We start from the raw sequence: 21,489 nt of genomic DNA, 5'->3' as shown, positions 1-21,489 counted from the left end.
ATAAGCAAGAGAAAGTGCTGTGAGACTGAGCAAATTGTTCAAAATAGTTGTAATTAGATGTTTCATGCAGAGTATTTTTGAGTGCCGTATACATTATAAATGCATTCATGAACTCCATTTCCTCCCAGATTTCAAATAATAATACAGATCATTAAATGAAATTATACGATAAACCGCTTACCAGAAAGGCAGAGAGCATTGGAAAAAGCAAACTTCTCTAAAATGAAATCATCCATTTCTAATTCTGAATTTATCAAGATTTCTCCTCTATGAAGTTTTGACTGTCCTCTACAAAAAAGATATGAATGGATTACATTAGGTTCAAGCAACTTCCTGCTCCCTCATCCGCTCCAGTCAGCATTACCATTGGTCTAATAGTGAATCAAGTGAGTATTAAAAGAACTGGTAGGACTGTGTAATAAAACATGAGTAGGTATCCTTCAGCTGATCATAAGAATACAAAAAATAAAATAAAATTTAGGAGTAGTTGATCTAACATAGGTCTTATTCCACATGTGAATTTTTATTTCTTTTATTGTATAAGTGAATTTCTGTTTCTTTCATTTTATCTTTTTTCATTTAAAACTTCAACAGTGCATATTCAATCAACATAAAAGTGGTAATACTTCGTACATAGTTGAGTGCGTTGGCTTGAGGATGCTCAAACAGAACACTAATAGTTTGTGGAAGCATAGTAAGGGCCAGTCTTTTAACAACTGGAATATGCTGACTGTCCTCAACTTATAACTACAATCAGGATCAAAATCTCAGTCATTGAGTGAAGTAGTCATTAAGCAAGATGTCCATGTAACTGCTTCACTCAATAATTGCAATCCAGCATTCCCAATTCCAGATGTTAAACGATCTCCTGGGTCATTGAGCAGATGGAGTGAAAGAGCTACCTGTGCAATGGAATGTGCAGCTGGAGGAGGTGGAGGGAATGTCAGCAATAGCTTCCCCAAAACATCACTACTTTCTTGTTTTACAATGGAATTGCCAATATTTTTTATGAAGAATTTTATGAAATACCTAGATGCTATGATACAACTTGTATATGAATATATGTTCCAGAAATAATTATTTGTCAAAATTTCTACCATTAGCCTGTGGCTTAAATGGAAAACTCCATGAGTTTATGACATTCACATACTTACTCTCCTCTTCTATAGCTGATCTCTTCATTTTCCCAGTGAACTAATGCAATTTCATAAGGTTGGATCTCATGTTTTTCCAGCTTCCGAAAAATATTCTTCATCTGGGAAACAGATTGTAAATTAAAGCTGCTAGGAAGTTGCAAAGATGCATTAGGTACATTTAGACTATTGACTAGCGTGCTCTCACTTTCTTGGAAGAAGAAAATTGTGTCAACAAGAAATAATAAGGAAAACAAGTTAGGTTAGAAGTTGTAAATTTGTGCCCATAAACACCCTCATGCATTTATTTGTTTATAACCCAGGTTATAAGAGCCGTGGTGGCAAAATGGTTAGACTGTAGCAATTTAGCAATTTAATGGGTTTATATGCCGCCCAATCCCGGGGGGGGGGGGGAGACTCAGGGCGGCTTACAAGTACGAATAAAATAAAATAACATACAGGGGGAGAACATAAAATAATACATAACAGTTTAAAAACACAACATACATCCGGTTTAATTGGGGGTTGACCTGATTTGAGTCAGCAACCCCAGGCCTGCTGGAACAGCCAGGTTTTGGTGGCTTTTTGGAAGGCCACAAGGGTGGGGAGGGTCCGGATCTCTGTTGGTAACTCGTTCCACAGAGCCGGAGCAGCAACAGAAAAGGCTCTCTCCTGAGTGGTCGCCAGCCAGCATTGTCGGGTAGACGGCACCCGGAGGAGGCCTAACCTGTGAGTTCTTATCGGACGTTGGGAGGTGTGTTGCAGGAGATGGTCTCTCAGATATCCAGGTCCAGTGCCATGTAGGGCTTTAAAGGTAATTACCAGCACTTTGTAGCACATCCGGAGACTAATAGGGAGCCAGTGCAGCTCACGGAGGATAGGTGTAACACGGGTGTACCGAGGTACCCCCGATATCGCTCGCGCGGCTGCATTCTGGACCAACTGCAGTCTCCGAACACTCTTCAAGGGCAGCCCCATGTAGAGTGCGTTGCAGTAGTCGAGCCTTGAGGTGACGAGGGCATGAGTGACCATTGAAGTGCCTCCTGGTCCAGATAGGATCGCAACTGGTGCACCAGGCGAACCTGGGCAAAGGCCCCTCTGGTCACAGCCGACAAATGATGTTCTAAAGTCAGCTGCAGATCCAGGAGGACACCCAAGTTGCGAGCCCTCTCTGAGGGGTGTAAACTTTCACCCCCCAGGCTAATAGATGGAAAATCCAGACTATCCTTGGGAGGAAACATCAAAAGCCACTCGGTCTTGTCTGCATTGAGTGCCAACTTGTTCACTCCCATCCAGACCCTAACAGCCTCCAGACACTGGCACATCACTTCCACTGCTTCGCTGAGTTGGCACGGGGCGGACAGATACAGTTGAGTATTGTCCGCATATTGGTGGTACTTGATGCGGGCCGGCGAATGATCTCACCCAGTGGCTTCATGTAGATGTTAAATAGGAGGGGGGACAGGACCGAACCCTGCAGCACCCCATATTTGAGGGGCCTCAGGGTCGACCTCTGTCCACCAACCACCACCGACTGCAACCTGTCAGAGAGGTAAGAGGAGAACCACCGTAGAATGGTGCCTCCCACTCCCATCTCCCCCAGTCTTCGCAGAAGGATACCATGGTCGATGGTTTCGAAGGCCGCTGAGAGGTCAAGAAGCACCAGGATAGAGGACAATCCTCTATCCCTGGCACGCCAAAGATCATTGGTCAGTGCGACCAAAGCAGTTTCGGTGGAGTAACCAGGTCTGAAACCCGACTGGAAGGGATCGAGATAGTCGGCTTCATTCAAGGACCGTCGGAGTTGAAAGGCCACCACCTTCTCAACAACCTTCCCTACAAAGGGTAGGTTGGAGACTGGACGATAAGAATAAGAATAGCTGGATCCAGAGAAGGTTTCTTAAGGAGGGGTCTCACCACCGCATCCTTTAGGGGCTGCGGGAAAGATCCCTCCTGTAGAGAGGTGTTAATGATTCTCTGGAACCAGCCTCGTTTAACCTTCTTGCTGGCAGAAACCAGCCAGGAGGGACACGGGTCCAATAAGCAGGTGGAGGCACTCACCGCTCCCACGGCCTTGTCCACTTCCTCAGGAGTAACAGGTTGGAACTCAATCCAAGGAATCCGCTCAAGGCCTACCCCCGGCATCTCGGTAGGAACTGCCCAAGTGGAGTCCAGGTCCGTCCGAATCTGGGCGACTTTATCTGACAGAAACTGAACAAATTCCTCAGCTCTTCCCTGCAAGGGTTCCTCCGCATCCCTCCTCTTCAGAAGGGAGCGAGTAATCCTAAACAGGGCGGCTGGGTGAGATTCTGCGGACGCAATAAGAGTGGAAAAATGTGCACATTTTGCCCCCTGTATCGCCACGAGATAAGTCCTAATATAGGCTCTTAGCAGTGCTCGGTCAGATTCAGAGTTACTAGTCCTCCAGCGTCGCTCCAGGCGTCTCTTTTGGCGCTTCATCTCCCGGAGTTCCTCGGTGAACCAAGGAGCCCTCCTGGATCCACTGCTGCGGAGAGGCTGCAAAGGCGCAATCCGATCAAGAGCCCCAGCCGCCGCTATATTCCAAGCAGCGACCAAGGACTCTGTCGGGCTGCGGGCAAGGGAGTCAGGTATATCCCCAAGCTCCGTTTGAAATCCCAGAGGGTACATCAGGCACCTGGGGCGGAATCACCTAATCGGTTCCACCTCCCTGCGGTGGGGGAGAGTGGTTTTCGAAAATCCAGCCTCCATAGGAAATGATCTGACCATGACAGGGGCGAGATCTCAATGCCCTCTAATTTCAGATCACGTCTCCACTGCCCCGAGAGAAACACGGTAGGTTGAGCGTGTGTCCCGCTGTATGAGTTGGGCCCGAAATTACCTGGGTCAAGTCCATGGTTGTCATGGAAGCCATGAACTCCTGCGCCCCATCAGAGCGTTCGCCAAGAGATGACAGGTTGAAATCCCCCAATACTATAAGTTTGGGGAACTCAACCGCCAGTCCGGCTACTGACTCCAGGAGTGCAGGCAGGGCTGTTGCAACACAGCTGGGAGGTAGGTACGTTAACAACAAGCCCGTTTGACCCCCAAGGTCCAACTTCACCAGAAGGGACTCACATCCGACAATCTCCGGAGCAGGGATCCCACGAGGAACTAGTGACCTTTGGATGATAGCAGCCACTCCTCCACCCCTTCCCTGATGTCGCGGTTGGTGGAGCACCTGAAACCCTTCAGGGCACATTTCGGAGAGGGGGACTCCTCCCTCATGGCCCAACCAGGTTTCAGTAATACATGCCAGATCTGCCCCCTCGCCTAATATCAGGTCCCGGATGAGGGGAGCTTTGTGAATCACAGATCTGGCATTTAGCAACAACAACCTGAGACCAGGGCCCTGATCACTCTTGCCACATGGTCTTTGAGATGAGCTATTGGGGCCGGAACGAGGGATCGCTGTGACATAGCGAACCCTCCTTCCCCGGTAATGGCCAGCCCTGAAGCTCCCGTCATACCTGCCTCTCCCAAACGTAACTGGGATGCTCCGGCTCATCCCCCTATCCGTAGACCCCTCTCCCCAACCCATGGCCCCCGCATTACTCGGCAGGCCATTCACCCCAAACACTCCGGGATGAGAGGCAGATTCGGGCCCCGTCCACTTCTGCTTCTGCACTCAGCGGAGGGGGCCCTAGGCCGCACTCTCAATCCCCTCATATGCACCAAACAGCCATACTAACATATATGCCCCACTATGAAAATAAAAACAATAGGTACAATAAAAACAGAGAATAAGTTAAAAATTAATAAAAAGTGGGCTCATTCATTAACATACATACACACACACTCCTCATACTAAGACAATTTGCGCAGATCTCAGATCTTAAATAGTGTGTAATATAAGTCTAAGAGTCCGGAAATAGGCGGAACAGTTGAGAACCGGCAAAGGCAATGAATGGTAAGTAGGAGAAAATCCAACTTCTCTTCTCCTGTAGGCCAGGTCCAAAGGTTCCAAGTAGCAGGGACAGATCAAGATGAAAAGGGGAGGGCTCGAATGTCCTTAACGTGTGTGTAAGCCTTCTCACATGCCGTAAATACATCCAAGCGACCACAGTCCGTAGCGTCGTAATAAAGAGACTTAGATGGAATAAATAGGTGCTATCCCAGTTGGCAGTCCAAGGGTCATAGTGGGAGGTAATAAAGATGGCAATGGTGGTAGTCCACGGGCCGTGGAAGATAGTAGTGGTGGCAACAATTAGGGCTAAGAAAACAAGTCCAAAAGCCCTAAACATATAGTTGAGGAAAGTCAGATGGTCAAAGTCCAGAATGGCAAAAGACCAATGTTGATGGAAAAGGCAGCGTTGGAGGAGAAGGCAGCGTTGGTAAGAGAAGCAGTGCTGGTGGAGGGGGCTATATTGCTGGAAAAAGCAGCGTTGGTAAAAGAGGCAGCATTGGTAAAGGAGACAGCGTTGGTGAAAGGAGCAGCGCTGTTGGAGAAGGTAGCATCGATGGAGGAACTGAGCCAAATATGGAGGGGGGGAGGCATCCGGAAAAGGCTACGGCCACGGCACACCCAGCCAGCCACCCGATTCGCCTGATCCGAATAGAAGCCCTGTTCGAACTCCCCCATTCTAAAAGATGGCAATAATTGACCAACACAGTCACTGTAAGCTCACCAAGCTGTAAAAGCTGTAAGAGGAGGGTTGAAAAACCCCACAGCCGCTGGAGCCACTGCAAAACGCTTTCAATCACCTCCGTCGTCACTACGGGGCCGCCATTCTCGCCGCTGAGTACGCCAAGCCGTGCTGGAGATTCTGGAGTCCTAGGCTGATGGAAGGCATCAGCTCCCCTCAACTTTCGGTCCACACACGTCCCCTGTATATCCGTCATCACGGGGGACCTCGATAAGAGCGGTAAGAAGACTGTAGGGTTGAAGGCTAATTATGCTGATTGCCAGGAGTTTGGTCCTGACCGACTCAAGGTTGACTCAAACTTCCATCCTTCCGAGGTCGGTAAAATGAGGACCCAGGTGTTTGGGGGCAATATGCTCACTCTGTAAAACGCTTAGAGAGGACTGTAAAGCACTATGAAGTGGTATATAAGTCTAAGTACTACTGCTAGTGCTACCATATTAAAACTCTGAAAGCCGCCTTATTATTTTAGAAAAAATAATAAGAATTTGTTAAAGAAAATTAGCAAAATCACAAAAATATTAAAAAATCTTTCTAGGTATTTTCTTCCCACAAATGCCATCTTATCCAACGTTCATGTTACTTTGATGAAGGCAAATTTGGAAATCCTTGTTTCTCAAAACAATGCAAGTTTCTTTCTAGAATTTGGCTGTACTTCTGCATTTCTACAAAATATACACGCTATATATCATTCCCGATTATTATACCATGATGAATATCAAAAAAGTCTTGACTATATTCAAATAGTTGGGAAATTATGTAATTTGAATCCTTTGGAAGACATGGCATCACAAAAGAACAATACTAATAAAGCAGATTGGAAATTTAACTATAAAAATGGTTAATAACACTTGCTAAATGTTTTGAGGAGATAGCATTTCAACATACAAGAAAATGATGGGGGTAAATAAAATTTTTTAACAATAAATAAAATCCCAAATCAAATATGAACTATTAATCTATGAGATTAGATTAATATGAATCTGGATCTTCTTTTCTTCCCTTTGTTGTTATCCTGTATATAACTAAGGCTTTCCTCCTTTATGTGTTGTTACAAGTTCTGTGCCAACATACTGATTGAATTAATTCTTATTTTTTCATTATACACTAACTGTGAGACCCCCGAGTCATAGGTTTTTTTGACAGCATACAATCTGCTCTTAAGTTAATAAACTCATTTCTCCTTTTTCATTAGAAAGCAGATTGAAATAGACAGGTATGTCAGAATTATTAATTATTAGCAAGGAGAAAAATGTCTTTCGCTTTAGATCGTAACCTGCCCCCACCCGAATGATGAATGTTGTGTTTTATTTTTTACTTGCACTGTTTTCATGTTTATTGTTTTATTGTCTTGTACCCCCCCTTCCCTATAAATTGTAAGCCGCCCTGAGTCCCCTCAGGGAAAAGGGCGGCCTATAAATAATAAACTCAAACTCAAAAAACTCAAACTCAGATGTCATCTTAGTATTTACATACTAAAACCATTAGTATGGTTTTACAAGGATATTGTTTAGAAATATGCTAACTCAGATTTTTCAAATGGCTCTTAGAATATTAATGTTAGTGATTAACTATGTAACAGTTAATATCATAAAGTCTATTTCATAAAGTCTGAATAAGTGTTACTTTAGTTAACAGACTCGGTCTCATTATTCACCTGTTTCCTTCTGAATTAGAATAAAGGTTCCAAAAATGTAGGACAATTTCACTTTAATCATCAAATTTTTGTGCTTTGATTGTATTCAGATTAATTAGTTAATTTGCTCTTTTACTTCACTGTCTGGAAGGCTGTAAAGCTCTTTCATTTCAGCAAGCCTTATGGTATTTCTTAAGCTGGATGCTCTTCCAGCAGGTACAATTATATCTTCTGTTTTTCAATGTATTCAAGAAAGAAGATGCCATTTTTAAAAATGTTTGTATCATACTACAGCATTCTAAAAATAAAACTAATAGTCTAAGAAAACAGGTTATGTCAGAAATAATATAGTTAACCCTTATCCCATTAGAGAAGGTAATTTAAAAGTAATTTATTAATGTGTTAATTACCCTCATTCATACACCAAAATAGTTTACCTCCAGAAACCTGCCTTCCACTTACTGTTTTTTCTTCAATATTCCAAAACACAACAGACCCTTCCCTATAAGAAAAAAAAATCACAAATTAATGTTAGACTAATGTTAGACTAATATTTTAAGTTTCAAACAAGCAATTCCTAGAAATAAGCAATTCTCTTTCCATTCTTGCTTGCCTTTAAAAGTTGAAACAATAAACTATTATTACAGTATCCGAATGATATTTGTTTTAGGGATCTTTAGAACAGGGGGAGGTGCAAAGAATTTTAGTGATACCAAGAGTTTTAAAGTTTTAAAGATTAATATTCAACTGAAATATTTCTTGCTGGGACAAATAGACAACTGGAAAAGAGTTATGGAAGATTATTTTTGTATGTGATAATCTGCAAGATCATATATGCCCAAAGTCAAAAGACCCTGAATTACCTACAATGAAGGAATGTTGGTGAAGATGACAGAATTTGCAGAGGGCAAAATTGATTTGTTTGGTTAGGGATAATCATATTTGTTAGTGACTGGAAACCCCTTATGGACTTTTTGCTGAAAATAGAAAAAAATGAAATTATGATTAATGGGTTTGATGATTAGAAAGAATAGAATATGGGAAGAAGGAAGCCACAATATAAGCATATTGAGAGAGCATAAAATATAAATGCATTTAACTGCTGTAAACAAGATCAGAAGCTACTTCTTTATGTACATATTTTTCCTGTCTTACTTAGCTATCATTTTTCTTTGCTGTTCTTTTTCTTAGTTCTTAGTTAATTCTGCCTAGCATCGTGATGTGGCACACAGAGCCCTCTCTATGGGCATGTATGCCAGCCAGCTAGTCTTTGAGCGCACCAGAGCACCGGAAACCTGAAGACCAGCTGGCCAGTGTGAATGCATGTGCCGGAAACCTGAAGACCAGCGCGCACGCAAGTGTGCATGCACGCGCATGTTCTGTTTTGGGCACTTGGTGCTGAAAAGGTTCGCCGTCACTGGCCTAGCAGAAGTGAAAGTTCTGAGGATGACACAAATGAAACAGCAACCTTTTGTTCTGGCTATGGACACCTGTTTCATTTTTGTTTTAGTTTCTGCACAACAAGTAATTTTCAATTTATGACAACTGAAACTAAAATTTCCATTGCCAAGGAAGTCGGTTAAGCGGGTTTGGCCCCATTTTACAATTGTTTTTGCCACAATTGTTAAGTGAATCACTGTAGTTAAGTGAACAATGCAGACATTAAGCAAATCTGGCTTCCAGTCAGTTGCCAAGTGCCCGAATTTGATCGTGTGACCATGGAAATGCTGCAGCAATCATAAGTGTGAAAACTGGCAAGAAGTTACTTCTTTTAGTGCCATTGTAACTTCAAATAACCATTAAATGAAATGGTTGTGAGGACCACTTGTAGTTATTGGTAGCCTTCTTGACTCAATTCCAAGTATTGGAAGAGCCACTAAGTTAGAATGCAGTACTGCAGACTAACTCACTGTTCACTCGAGGAGTTCAATTCTGAACAGCTCACGGTTGACTCAGTCTCCATCCTTCCAAGGTCAGTAAAATGAGGACCGAGGTGGTTGGGGGAAATATGCTGACTCTGTAAACCGCTTAGAGAGGGCTGTAAAAGCACTATGAAATGGTACATAAGTTTAAGTGCTATTGCTATTGCTCATTACCCTTAAAGCCCTAAAGAACAGGGCATCAAGATTTATCAGGGACCAACTTACCAAATAAGATTCTGCCTGTTTGATCCAAATACTAAAAATGGGTTTGTTGGAAGCCCTACTTCCATCTGAAGTAGGAGAGGTATGGGTTAGAAGGCAGGTATTCTCAATAAAAGCCACCATAGAAGCTTTTCAAATCTATTTAGCACCAAATCTCCTTATGTTCTGGAAAGCTCTGAAAACGCTTTCCATTTAATAATGTTTGATTCATAGAGTAAAACTATGGCCAATCATTTGATTATAGTTTGTTGCTTACAATATTTCTCTTTCTTGGTCTTTTCTCCTTCTTGTAAAGCCCTAAGGTTGCTTGATTGGGGAGTTCTACAAATATTGTAAGTAATCATCACTAAAATTCTGAATGATACTGAAGAAATAAATATGTAATTTTCCTTTAGGTGGAAATGAAAAATTTAGCTCACATATGCCACATTATTGGTCTTTACTTACTTGAAGAAAAATATGATCCCCAAATCATGATCTTTGGCTGTCTTTTCTGTGCCAACCACCAAAACATTTGCTGCATCTAGTTTTCAAAAAATCTTATGTGAAATTATATTATAAAAAATAGAAACAATTACATTTAGCGTGGACCCTATATGTTATTACCCAAGATAATTTATATTAAGTATGTCTCTTTCAAATCTAACTGATCTCCTGGTTACTTCATCAATAAGTCTATGGTTCTTCTTCTTTTATTTTGTAAAAACAGCATTCTTCCAGGATATTTTATTTTCCCATCTATCTTATGGCCCTCATATTCCCTGGGGGATCCCACAGAAATATTAAGATGGGACAATCATGCTTTCTGAATCAAGACAAGATTAGCTAAAAGCTGCTAACTGGTAAGGTTCTGTAGGGTTTACAACTTATAAATATGAATAAAATCGTGCTGTGTGTCACATACAGTGCAAGCATATATCTATCAGAGTACTCTGACAATTCCAGTAGTTTCTCAGCAACAGACTATCAAAACAGAAATGAAGAAAGAGACATTTGCAATTCCCTTATTCTAAATTAAGCTACAAACTTAACATCAGCCGGTGTGGTTAGAATGCAACATTGCAGGCTATCTGCCCACAGCCAGGACTTTGATCCAGACCAGCTCAAGATTGATTCAGCTTTCCATCCTTCTGAGGTTGGTAAAACGAGGACCCAGATTGCTGGAGGCAAAATGCTGACTCTGTAAACTGCTTAGAGAGTGCTATAGAGCACTATGGAGTGGTATATAATTGCTACTGCTATTGCTACAACATGATCATTTATAATAAAACTGAATTAATTTATAGTGATCTTCCAGCATTAATATAATACCACAAAGCTAATTAATGACTTATTACTCAAATTATCACTTCTCACATTTTTAAAATCAAACTTTAATTTTTACTAATGCTGGCAGAAATAGTTTATCTCCAATTCTTTATAGCCCTATTATTTACCAATCAGCTCTATTCACTCTTCCCATGTCTAAAATTTGAATGAGCCAGATTTCATAAATTTGGCGACTCAAGATTCTCTTCAGGTATTACATAGTAATACAGACTATCACCTGGAATGAAATGTTTAAGGTAATAGAGTGGTTTCTTTGCAGTAAAAATCATTAGGAATTGTCAAATTGCACAGTTAAAGATTTTCATGTATTACTAATATTACTTATATGCAGTAAGTCATTATTTCATTTCATTATTTCACAGTGTTGTGTCATCCTGTATTACCTCCTTTCCTAGCTTATTCATTAACCCAAAGGTATTAATGCATGTATGACATTTAATAGAATTACTTTACAATATGTGACTGCCACATTATATCCTTAAAACAGTTTTCATTTAAACTCGGTGCACTTTTTAGTTCCTTAAGAACCCTGATTTGGGAAGGAAAATTGACCTGAAAGCAGACCATGCATAAACACTTTTGCAGATGTACTTCTACACCAATTATCATAATTTTTGCACTATAAGACACACTTTCCCCCACCCCCCAAAGTGGGTGGAAATGTTTGTGCATTTTATAGAGTGAATATTGCTGGGGCGGGGGGAAGGTAGTTGGGGTGTCGGCATCGTTCACCACAGACGTCTGTCACCGCTGCTGCTGCTCGCTACCACCGGGGAATGTTGGAGCCTTCAGTGCCGATCAGCTGGTCAGTGGATGGATTGGCCTCCTGGCTCCAGCTGTTCTAAATGGTGGAGATTGCTGCCGCTGCATAGAACAGCTGTTCGGTGGTATTCTGGGAGGCCGATCCAACCACCAATCAGCTGCTTGGCGGCGAAGGCTCCAGTGATCCCCAGCGGCGGCAGCATTGTAGCTCAGTTGACGGGTGGTGGGCGCAACGGAGCAGAGCCCTGACGAGCCACGTGCTGGGGCTGTTATAACGTGCTGAAGCTGACCAGGCTGTTTGTTGTTTGCTGCAAGGATGCTAGCCAGATGAATACAGGATGTATGCTGGGAGGCAGAGGCAGATCCCCCCCCCTCCCAAAGCTAATGTGCGTCTTATGATCTGGTGTGTCTTATAGTACAAAAAAAATATGCTATTCATTTCTTTGAAGTAAATGTTAGCATCTAGGCCACATTACAGCACATACTTAAGTATCAAACAACATTTCTATAAAGAAAGCATTTGTACAAAACCTGTTTGATGATATGTATATATCTGAAAAAGCATCAGTAAACAATATATGATCTACTTGAAATAACTGTTCAGTTGTACCTCTAGGTAATGTGATTTCAACATATCCAGATGAGATCAGGTCAAGGCATAGATTACCAAGATGATAGGCATCTGCTGTTGCAAAGGCTATACATTGCATCACATCCTATGCCAAAAAGAACAGAATTTCCTTTAGAAAACACTTAGTTGCCTAACTCACTAGAACTGATATACTAAAGAGCGTTACACAAACTCATTGTTAGCATTTGGCCACTAGATGGCTAAAATTCTGCACAGAACCATAGTTGTTTTTTTCCAAAGGTTTTTACACTTAAAAAGTTTTAAATTTGCTTCACTGATATACGGATAGACAAATACCTCCTCTGGATCTACTAAGCAACTTCAATTATGTTCTTTGGAAGATTATGATTTAGAGAAAGATACAAGTTCATATATTCATTACAAGCTTCATACTACATTATCAATTCTATGCAAATATAGTTTGGATAACTGCTTTGAGTTTAGCTTCAACATCTGCCGTTCATGTTTTGTTAAAGAGTAATAAGATGTGATCCTGTATGGCCTCTTATTGCCTAAACCTAGGGTCCCCAACTACAGTCCACAGCTCAGACCTGGTTTGAAACTGTTGGGAAACCATGCTGTGCAAGCAGTTTGTGTGTGTGTGTGTGTGTGTGTGTGTGTGTGCGCGCGCGCGCGCGCGAGCAGTTCCATACTGCTGCTGTTCCATGGAGCCAGAAAGGTTGGGGATCACTGCCCTAAAAGATAAGATGAAAGACTCATGTTCAAAAATAGATTATTTCTTATTTCACATAATACTAGACATTGAATTTTATATTCACCAGATTTTTAAAAATCTCCCTATAGTGAGATCTTAGATTTATATTTTATTTTCTAGAGTATACCTAAACATTAACATTAACTTTGCAAAAATAAGATTTTCCCTAGCACTCTGATTTCCAGCAGGTGGTGCTCTTCTTTAGTAAAAAGAACACATTTATGTTTCAAATTGTAAATATTTCATTTAAGTCAATGTTCTTATCTGGCAAAAGACTTTCCATGTACAGTATTTACTCAAAATAACTTCATTCTTTCAACCTTGAAATTTGTATTATCACTATTGGTGGGGACGGGACCCCATAACAAAATTATACCTACAAAAGCTTTCTCCCCTAAATTTTGGTGTTCCCTAAATGTAGAGCATCTTTATTAGCATCACTACATTGTTAATCATGCTGAGTAATTTAGAAATAATTTTCCATGTCACAATTATAAAAGCGTCCCAATAGTTACATTCTTAATATGAGATTGTAGTATAATTATAAATAGCAGCAGTCTATTGGATAGTTATATTCGTTATTCCAAAGTTATTGGCATAACACAGCCTATAATATACACATTATTTAACCTTAAAGGAATAGAGAATGGAGTGTTAAAATCTTTTCACTTATACTACATTAGTCTTCAACTCTAAACTTTATAAATATAAAGGGATTGTTTGTATCAGTCTAGAATGTTTTTTGAATTATTCTTGTTCAAGTATATCAGAGATATAAAATTTGTACTAATATATAACTGCCTTTTAATTCAATTACAACATTAAGAACATTGTTCTGGGAATTATCAGACACATTACAGTACTTTTAGTGCATAATACAATTCAGTTACCCCTATAATAATTCTTTCATCAATGAAGAATAAAGAGATTCTGAAAAAGCCCCTAAAACAGACAAAACATACAATTCAATTTAATCATTATTTTGAAAATTATTAACATACAGAATTAGGAAAATTAGATTCTTTTTCTAAGTATCTCCTAAATTTTTGGAACATTGCTAATGAAGTATATACTCACAAATTCACTATTAGCACTATTTATAGTTTCCCACTACAAATCTACCATATTTTTCGGACCATAAGATGCACCAGTGTATAAGACACACCAAGATTTCAAAGAGGTAAGCAAGAAAAAAAGTTTTTGTTTTCCCCGGCCCCCAGGAGCACTCTGCAGACTTCAGCAGAACTGAGGGAAGGCAAAAATGCAGGGTATTTTTTTATCAAAATGGGGACATTTTCCCCTTCCCCCAGCCCTGCTGAAGCCTGCAGAGTGCTTCTGGGGGGGTGGGGGAATGCAAAAACACTCCCATTTTGCTGAAAAACGACCCATTTTCTGTCCATTTTTCACAAAAATGGAATGTGGGGGTGGGGTTTTGGGAGGCCAAAAATGGCAGTATTCGGTGTATAAGACGCACCAAAATCTACCCTCTTTTAGGGGGGAATAGCACAGAGAGCCAATTTAGTGTAGTTTAAATTAAGGCACTTCGCTAGGAACTGGAATTGTCAATTCTAGTCCCATCTTTAGGTGACCTAGATCGATTTTCTTACTTTCAGTCCTAGAAAGGAGGCAATGGCAAACCACTGAAATTCACCAAGAAAACTGCAGGGACTTGTCCAGGCAGCCTCCAGGTATCAACATTGTCTCAAAACACACACACACACATACACACAACCAACCAACCAACCAAAAAATCTAGCATGATGCAAAAGGAACATATTAAAAAGGAATCAAGCCTCATCACTGTGACAAAAACAATAGCATCTTTTAGGGTTCCACCACAAAACCACGGTAGACAAAAGCGCGCTCGACGAAAGCGCGTTCGTGACATCATCACAGCGCGACGAAAACATTGCGCTGTGATCGATAAATGTAAAATTAAAGCGAAAACCTTACCCTAACCCCCCCAAACCTAACCCTAACCCTAACCCTTAACCTAACCCTAAACCTAACCCTAAACCTAACGCTAAACCTTAACCTAATGCTAAACGTAACCCTAACGCTCTAAACCTAACCCTAACCCTTAACCTAACCCTAACCCTAACCCTTACCTTTATGTGAATCGGCTTGCTTTAATTTTATTTTTATTTCAATTTTTAATTTTTGTCGTCGCGCTGTGATGACGTCACGTACGCGCTTTCGTCGAGCGCGCTTTTGTGGACCGCGGTTTTGACGGGTCACGTCTTTTAGTAGCTCAAAGCATAATGTATTTAGTACAGCATAAAAGCTTGTAGATTACAGACTACTTCATTAGAAGCATGCAATATTGCCATCCTGAATTCAGATTACCTTAGCTTCAGATGGTAGTGGCAGGTTAATTCTTGATGGCTGCTTGGTCCTTGATGTTTTTGGTAGACGCTTAACTGGTACAATATCTTGATTTGGTTGAAGTTTACTAGGCGATAAAACTGAATAATGTCTGTTTGGTATTCCAGTAAGTATTCTTATATGTTTTAATTTCTGCTTAAAAATTGAAGCTTTAAGAGGATGAAGTTCTCTGGGTGAAGGACAAACATCCATAGTCAAGTAATTGGTAATTTTTGCCAGAGCACCAATAGTAATTTTTGGACTGAACCATTTTGAATTGTCCGTGCAATTGCTAGTAAAATTAGAAGAAGTTGCCTCTGGGATGCATAGCCTGAGATATCGATTTACTGATAGCAAGTTGCTGCTTGATGCTAAATATCCATATGTAGGAAAGTATCGGCACTGGCTTATTGTATATGAAGATCTAGCCAGGAATCCCAATAGTTTCACTGCCATCTTTTCATTGAGACCTATATAAGAGAATTATAGAACATTACTTTTCTAAAAAGGAAAAAAAATATAAGTTTCTAAAAGAGGTTTGCAGAGCATCTTACAAAAAATAATTAAAACTGAGTTTGTAATCTCAGTTTTAAAGAAACCAGCAAGGGAGAGAACCATCCACCCTTAGAGTAAGGCAGACCTATGGATACAGAGATTCCAGGAATACTGCTTTATGTATAGTGTAACAAGAACATCTTAAAACCTCTCCAAGTTTCTCTTTGTCCCTTCTTACACAATTAGTGTTCTAGGGGGGTTTCTCAGTTTCTTTTTCATATTTGCTTCTGCTGTATGTAACATGTAACTGCTTTTCCATGCCTTTTTAAAAAGATCTTATATTAGATTAAAGTAGGACGTAAAGTGAGATTTGGACATTAAGTGTGACACCTACTGGGTCAGGCTGGACAGCCTCTCAGGGCCCCTTTACTTCTATATTAAAAGCCACATAGACAGAGTTGGAGCTTGCAAAAGAACAGGAAGCAAGTGCCTAACCACAAGATGTTCTAGCCGATGTCCCTATGTCAAAACCTATGTCAAAAGTCCAAACCACAAGGTTCAATTAAAGTTTGTTAGTGACACGTACTCCATAAAAAAAGGAGAAGACACACCCCATCTCCTTATAAGGCTTTCTCCTCAAGGTAACCACTAAGAAATGAGTTAAGTGTTTCCCTGTTACGCTGCCTTTGAGAATGTATAAGAATGTGTGCTTCGATAATGAAGGTTGTTCAGAACTTGCAATGCTAGCCATGGGCTAGCTTTCTGAACCTGGCTGCCAAATAAACTTTTCCTGTATCCTGAGATGTCTAAAGCCTGTCATTTTCTGCAACAAGATTACTTCTAAATTCCTTTGGAATAACAATTTCTGTGTTAACCACCATAGGAATTTTAATGACCAATTAAGTATCTAATAATCCACAGACTGAATAACATCTATCAAGGAAGAGATTTATTTTCCCCCTATCAAACATACTTCTTTGGGATGGCTACCAAAAGTGCTTGTGTATGTGCACACATATATATGGGCAAAATCTTTCAAAGAACTTTAATGCTTTAAAGATGGGTATTTAGCTTGTTTCAGTGCATTTTGTGAAACCCCCTTTCAAATGCTTCGAACACTACTTATTCTGCTATTCTAAACAAGTTGGAATATATTCTTACATCTCAGGTTCTCAAAAAATGCGTAACATAGAAAACATGAAGAACTGCCAGATCTCAAAATATTTGGAAACTTGCTAGCAAAACAAAATGTAACATCGCAATTAGATCTGTCTCAAATTAAGGAATAGTTTTGATTTGAAATCTGAAGAGAGAAAGGGAAAATAAAATGAAATTCTAGGGACCGAAACAATGTTACAAAGTGTTATACTTCTAAGACCTACTATAGACATTCTTTTCTACAGAGGAGCCAGTGTCCTTTAATTAAATGCAAGTGCATGTGCATATATAAGGTGCAAATCAGTTATCTGCTTTGTAGGTGACTGGACACATTGAACATGGCAGAATAAAGAACAACCTCAAATGGAAAGATTCTGAAAACGCGGCAGATAATTAAATTTTATTCCTACTCAAATTACAGTTGCACATTTGAATGCAAAAGTTTAGATAACTCCACTCAAACGGTCCCTTTCAGTGAGTGAATGAAAAAAAAGCTGACATAATCTCTATTTCATTGAAATTGCAGAGACACAGTGTTTGACCTCAGGGCCGGTGTGGGAGTGGCCGGGGGGGGGGGGCATGGCCAGCTCAATATCACTTGTGTTGAGGGGGCCTGTGGTGGCCCGAGTGCTCTGCAAGGAAAAACAGGCTCCTGAGCTCTGTTTTTGGCTGTGACGGCCTTCTGCAACCCTCTGCAGCGAAAATGGAGCTTGGGGGCCTGTTTCTGTTGGCAAGAGCACCGTGGTCCAGCCTTTCACTATTTCCAAGGTGGTCCCAAGGGCTAGGTCTAAGCACCCTGTGGGCTGGATCTGGCCCCCGAGTTTGACACCCCTGATTTAATTCAAGTTGATTTAAATCAAGCCTTTTTACTTTTAAATCGTGACTTAAATCGACTTGAACTAAATCAAATCCATCCTGTTGTAAAGTGGGCCACCATGTAACCGCACCTGATTTTACCTTCTTTGCAAAGGTTGTTAAGCAAAAGCTGTGGCCATAAAGCAAATGCTGCTGTCATTAAGTGACTCTATTGTTCTATATGGAGTCATTTTTGTCAGAAACTGGAAATAACCACCAGTTTTTAGTAAAAGTGGTGTAAATCATATTCACATGACCATGGGGAGCTGCAAATAGCCATAAATGCTATTTAAAAATATCTGCTTAGAAAATGCCTGTTTCTTCTTAAACATAAGTCTATTCAAGTATACACATGGCAAACAATGTAATGTATAATATAAAATTATAATTATACTGTAAATATAAAAGCAAGTATGGGAGTGTTAATGATAAAATAATACAAAGTTATCATATAAAGGTATATAAAATATAAATATAAAAATGATATAGAAAAAAGTAATATTGGAATGAATTGTTTAAATGTTAGTACCAAGGAAAGAAGTTATGAAAATGAAACAACACATTTTTAAGAATGTTTAAAAAAAAGTTTTTTAAAAACATAGTTTATGTATATGATTTAGCTAGCAAAAATTTTAAATATAACCATTATGTAACTTGTTTTGGCCATAAAAACTGTATGGAGGAATAGTAATAACATTTTTCCAAAGGGAAAATTACAAAGAATGGATGCAAAAACTATAGACAAAATTGTTAAGTAATGCTGGAAAGTAACACTTGTAGAATTCCAAATGAAAGGATACAGGAAAATGAGCAACATTTCAAGAGCAGTTTGAATATGCCATAATTTTGCTCCTCAGTAGTGGGTTAATGAGAAAACAAGTTTACTATATATTCACTGTTTTAAAGACAACATAGCCAAATGACAAATCTCAAACTATGAAATATTTTGCACCAATGTCCCCAAATGTAAATTGCTAAATTGGGTAAGATTGATATACAATTCATTCATTCATTCATTCATTCATTCATTCGTTCGTTCGTTCGTTCGTAATTCCTCATCACACCTGAATAATTCACAACAAATAAAAACCAAGACTCAAATAAAAACTAGTTGAAAGCAAATATACAAATATACAAGCATATAAAGGCATCAATAATCACTTAAAAAATAATCATGGTGAGTAGCAATCCAACCTTGTGTCAACACAGGCACTATAAACAGTCCCCACCATTGCTGGAATAATAAGCAAGGTGGCAAAATCATTATCTTCATGGCTTTCCTGAAGGTTGGGCCAATCTAAGACAGATGCCACAGCAAAAATGTATTTGGTACTACTCCTGCTAGACGATACTCTTTCATAGATGGGATCTATACCATGTTTCTCCTGCCAACTCTGAGTGGATGGATTGATATAACCAGGAAGAGGCAGTCCCTCAAATGAGGAAGTAAAGCATGCACAAGAATACATAGAATGCCTAGTAAATATTTTATCACTGAGCAGAGTAGAAGACAGGGAAATGTATCATTTTTGCTGTTTATTTGTATAAATATATATAGCATAACCCAACTCACTCGGCGGGTCACATGCTCGACCTCGTATTTCTCTCGGAGCAGTGGAGCTGTGACCTTGGTCTGAGGGGTAGTGAGATCTTACCCCTGTCATGGTTGGACCACTACCTACTGAGGCTTGACTTTCGGAGACCAAACCCCCACTGTAGGGAGGAGGAACCGACCAGGTGGTTCCACCCCAGGCGACTTATGGACCCGTCGGGTTTTCAGACGGAACTTGGGGTTATTCCTGATACTCTCGCCCGCAGTCCGGCGGAGACTCTGGTTGCTGCTTGGAATTCAGCAGCGACAGAGGCTCTTAACCGGATTGCGCCTTTACGGCCGATCCAAGGCAGTGGATCCAGGAGGACCCCTTGGTTTACTGAGGAACTCTGGGAGATGAAGCGCCGAAAGAGACGCCTAGAGCACCGATGGAGATCCAGTAAGTCCGAGTCAGACCGAGCACTTTTAACATCCAGCATCAGAGTTTACATCCGGGCAATTAGGACGTCAAAAAGAACATACATTGCCTCTCTGATTGCTTCCGCTGAGTCGCGCCCAGCCGCCTTCTTCAGGATAACCCGCTCCCTCCTAAATAGGAGGGATACGAGCGATCCTTTGCAAGGCAGAGCTGAGGACTAGGTCCAATTCCTCGCGGATAAAGTTGCTCGGCTTCGGGCGGACCTGGACTCCAATTCTGCAGAACCAGCTGAGGCACCAAGGGATAATCTGGTAGGACATCACTGGATTGATTTTCAAGCTGTTACCCCTGAGGACGTGGACAAGGCCATGAGAGCTGTAAGTGCCTCCACATGTGTACTGGACCCGTACTCCTCCTGGCTGGTTGTTAATAGCAGGGAGGTGACACGGGGCTGGATCCAGGCTGTTGTTGCCGCCTCCCTTCAGGAGGGGGTCTTTCCCCCCGCATTAAAGGCGGCGGTGGTGAGACCCCTCCTGAAGAAGCCATCTTTGGATCCAGCTGTCCTAAACAACTATCGTCCAGTCTCCAACCTCCCCTTCGTGGGGAAGGTTGTTGAGAAGGTGGTGGCCTTTCAGCTCCAGCGGTCCTTGGAGGAAACCAATTATCTGGATCCGTTCCAGTCGGGCTTCAGGCCTGGCTACAGCACAGAAACCGCTTTGGTCGCATTGATCGATGATCTTTGGAGAGCCAGGGATGGAGGTCATGCCTCCATCCTAGTACTCCTTGACCTCTCTGCGGCTTTCGATACCATGGACCATGGTATCCTTCTGCGACGACTGCGTGAGGTGGGGGTGGGAGGCACTGTCTTACGGTGGTTCTCCTCTTACCTCTCGGATAGGTCGCAGTCGGTGTTGGTCGGAGGGCAGAGATCGACCCCTAGGCCCCTAACGTATGGGGTGCCGCAGGGTTCGGTCCTGTCCCCCCTCCTCTTTAATATCTACATGAAACCGCTGGGTGAGATCATTCGATGGCACGGGATAAAATACCACCAGTATGCGGACGATACACAGCTGTATCTGTCCGCCCCATGCCAACTCAATGAAGCGATGGACGTGATGTGCCAGGGCCTTGAGGCTGTTAGGGGCTGGATGGGGGTTAACAAGCTTGTACTCAATCCAGATAAGACCAAGTGGCTGCTGTGCTTCCCTCCCACTAACTGGCCAAGTGTTCCATCTCTCAGGCTGGGGGGTCAAACAGTACGCCCCTCAGACAGGGTCCGCAACTTGGGAGTCCTCCTGGACCCACAGCTGACTTTTGAACACCATTTGTCAGCTGTGACCAGGGGGGCATTTGCCCAGGTTCGCCTGGTGCACCAGTTGCGTCCCTACCTGAAGCGGGAGGCTCTCACAACAGTCACTCGTGCCCTTGTGACCTCTAGGCTGGATTACTGCAACGTGCTCTACATGGGGCTGCCCTTGAAGAGTATTCAGCGACTTCAGCTTGTCCAGAATGCAGCCACGCGAGCGATCGTGGGTGCGCCTCGGTTCACCCACGTAACACCTATCCTCCGCGAGCTGCACTGGCTGCCTGTTGATCTCCGGGTACGCTTCAAGGTGCTAGTCGTCACCTACAAAGC

At 41.5% G+C, this 21,489-nt stretch overlaps 1 protein-coding gene across 2 annotated transcripts in view; it reads right to left on the bottom strand.

The window, feature by feature from the left end:
* Positions 1-21,489, bottom strand: part of RMND1 (required for meiotic nuclear division 1 homolog) — a 42,865-nt gene that overhangs the window by 17,374 nt on the left and 4,002 nt on the right. The window contains exons 2-7 of one of the 2 annotated variants that reach the window (XM_087718290.1): positions 15,358-15,845; positions 12,276-12,381; positions 10,022-10,097; positions 7,868-7,932; positions 1,155-1,344; positions 182-288 (exon numbers count right to left, since the gene is read on the bottom strand). In XM_087718290.1, the coding sequence (XP_087574416.1) occupies positions 182-288; positions 1,155-1,344; positions 7,868-7,932; positions 10,022-10,097; positions 12,276-12,381; positions 15,358-15,831 (1,018 nt within the window). In that variant the 5' untranslated portion in view covers positions 15,832-15,845. The remainder of the gene's footprint in view (positions 1-181; positions 289-1,154; positions 1,345-7,867; positions 7,933-10,021; positions 10,098-12,275; positions 12,382-15,357; positions 15,846-21,489) is intronic. The other variant, XM_087718291.1, reaches the window with a different exon arrangement.

The sequence above is a fragment of the Thamnophis sirtalis genome, unplaced genomic scaffold (assembly GCF_051295495.1).
Source record: "Thamnophis sirtalis isolate CommonGarterSnake01/CBP01778 unplaced genomic scaffold, rThaSir2_p1.2 scaffold_6, whole genome shotgun sequence".
In the NCBI taxonomy this organism is placed as follows: Eukaryota; Metazoa; Chordata; class Lepidosauria; order Squamata; family Natricidae; genus Thamnophis; species Thamnophis sirtalis.
This window is presented reverse-complemented; position numbering and strand designations above follow the sequence as displayed.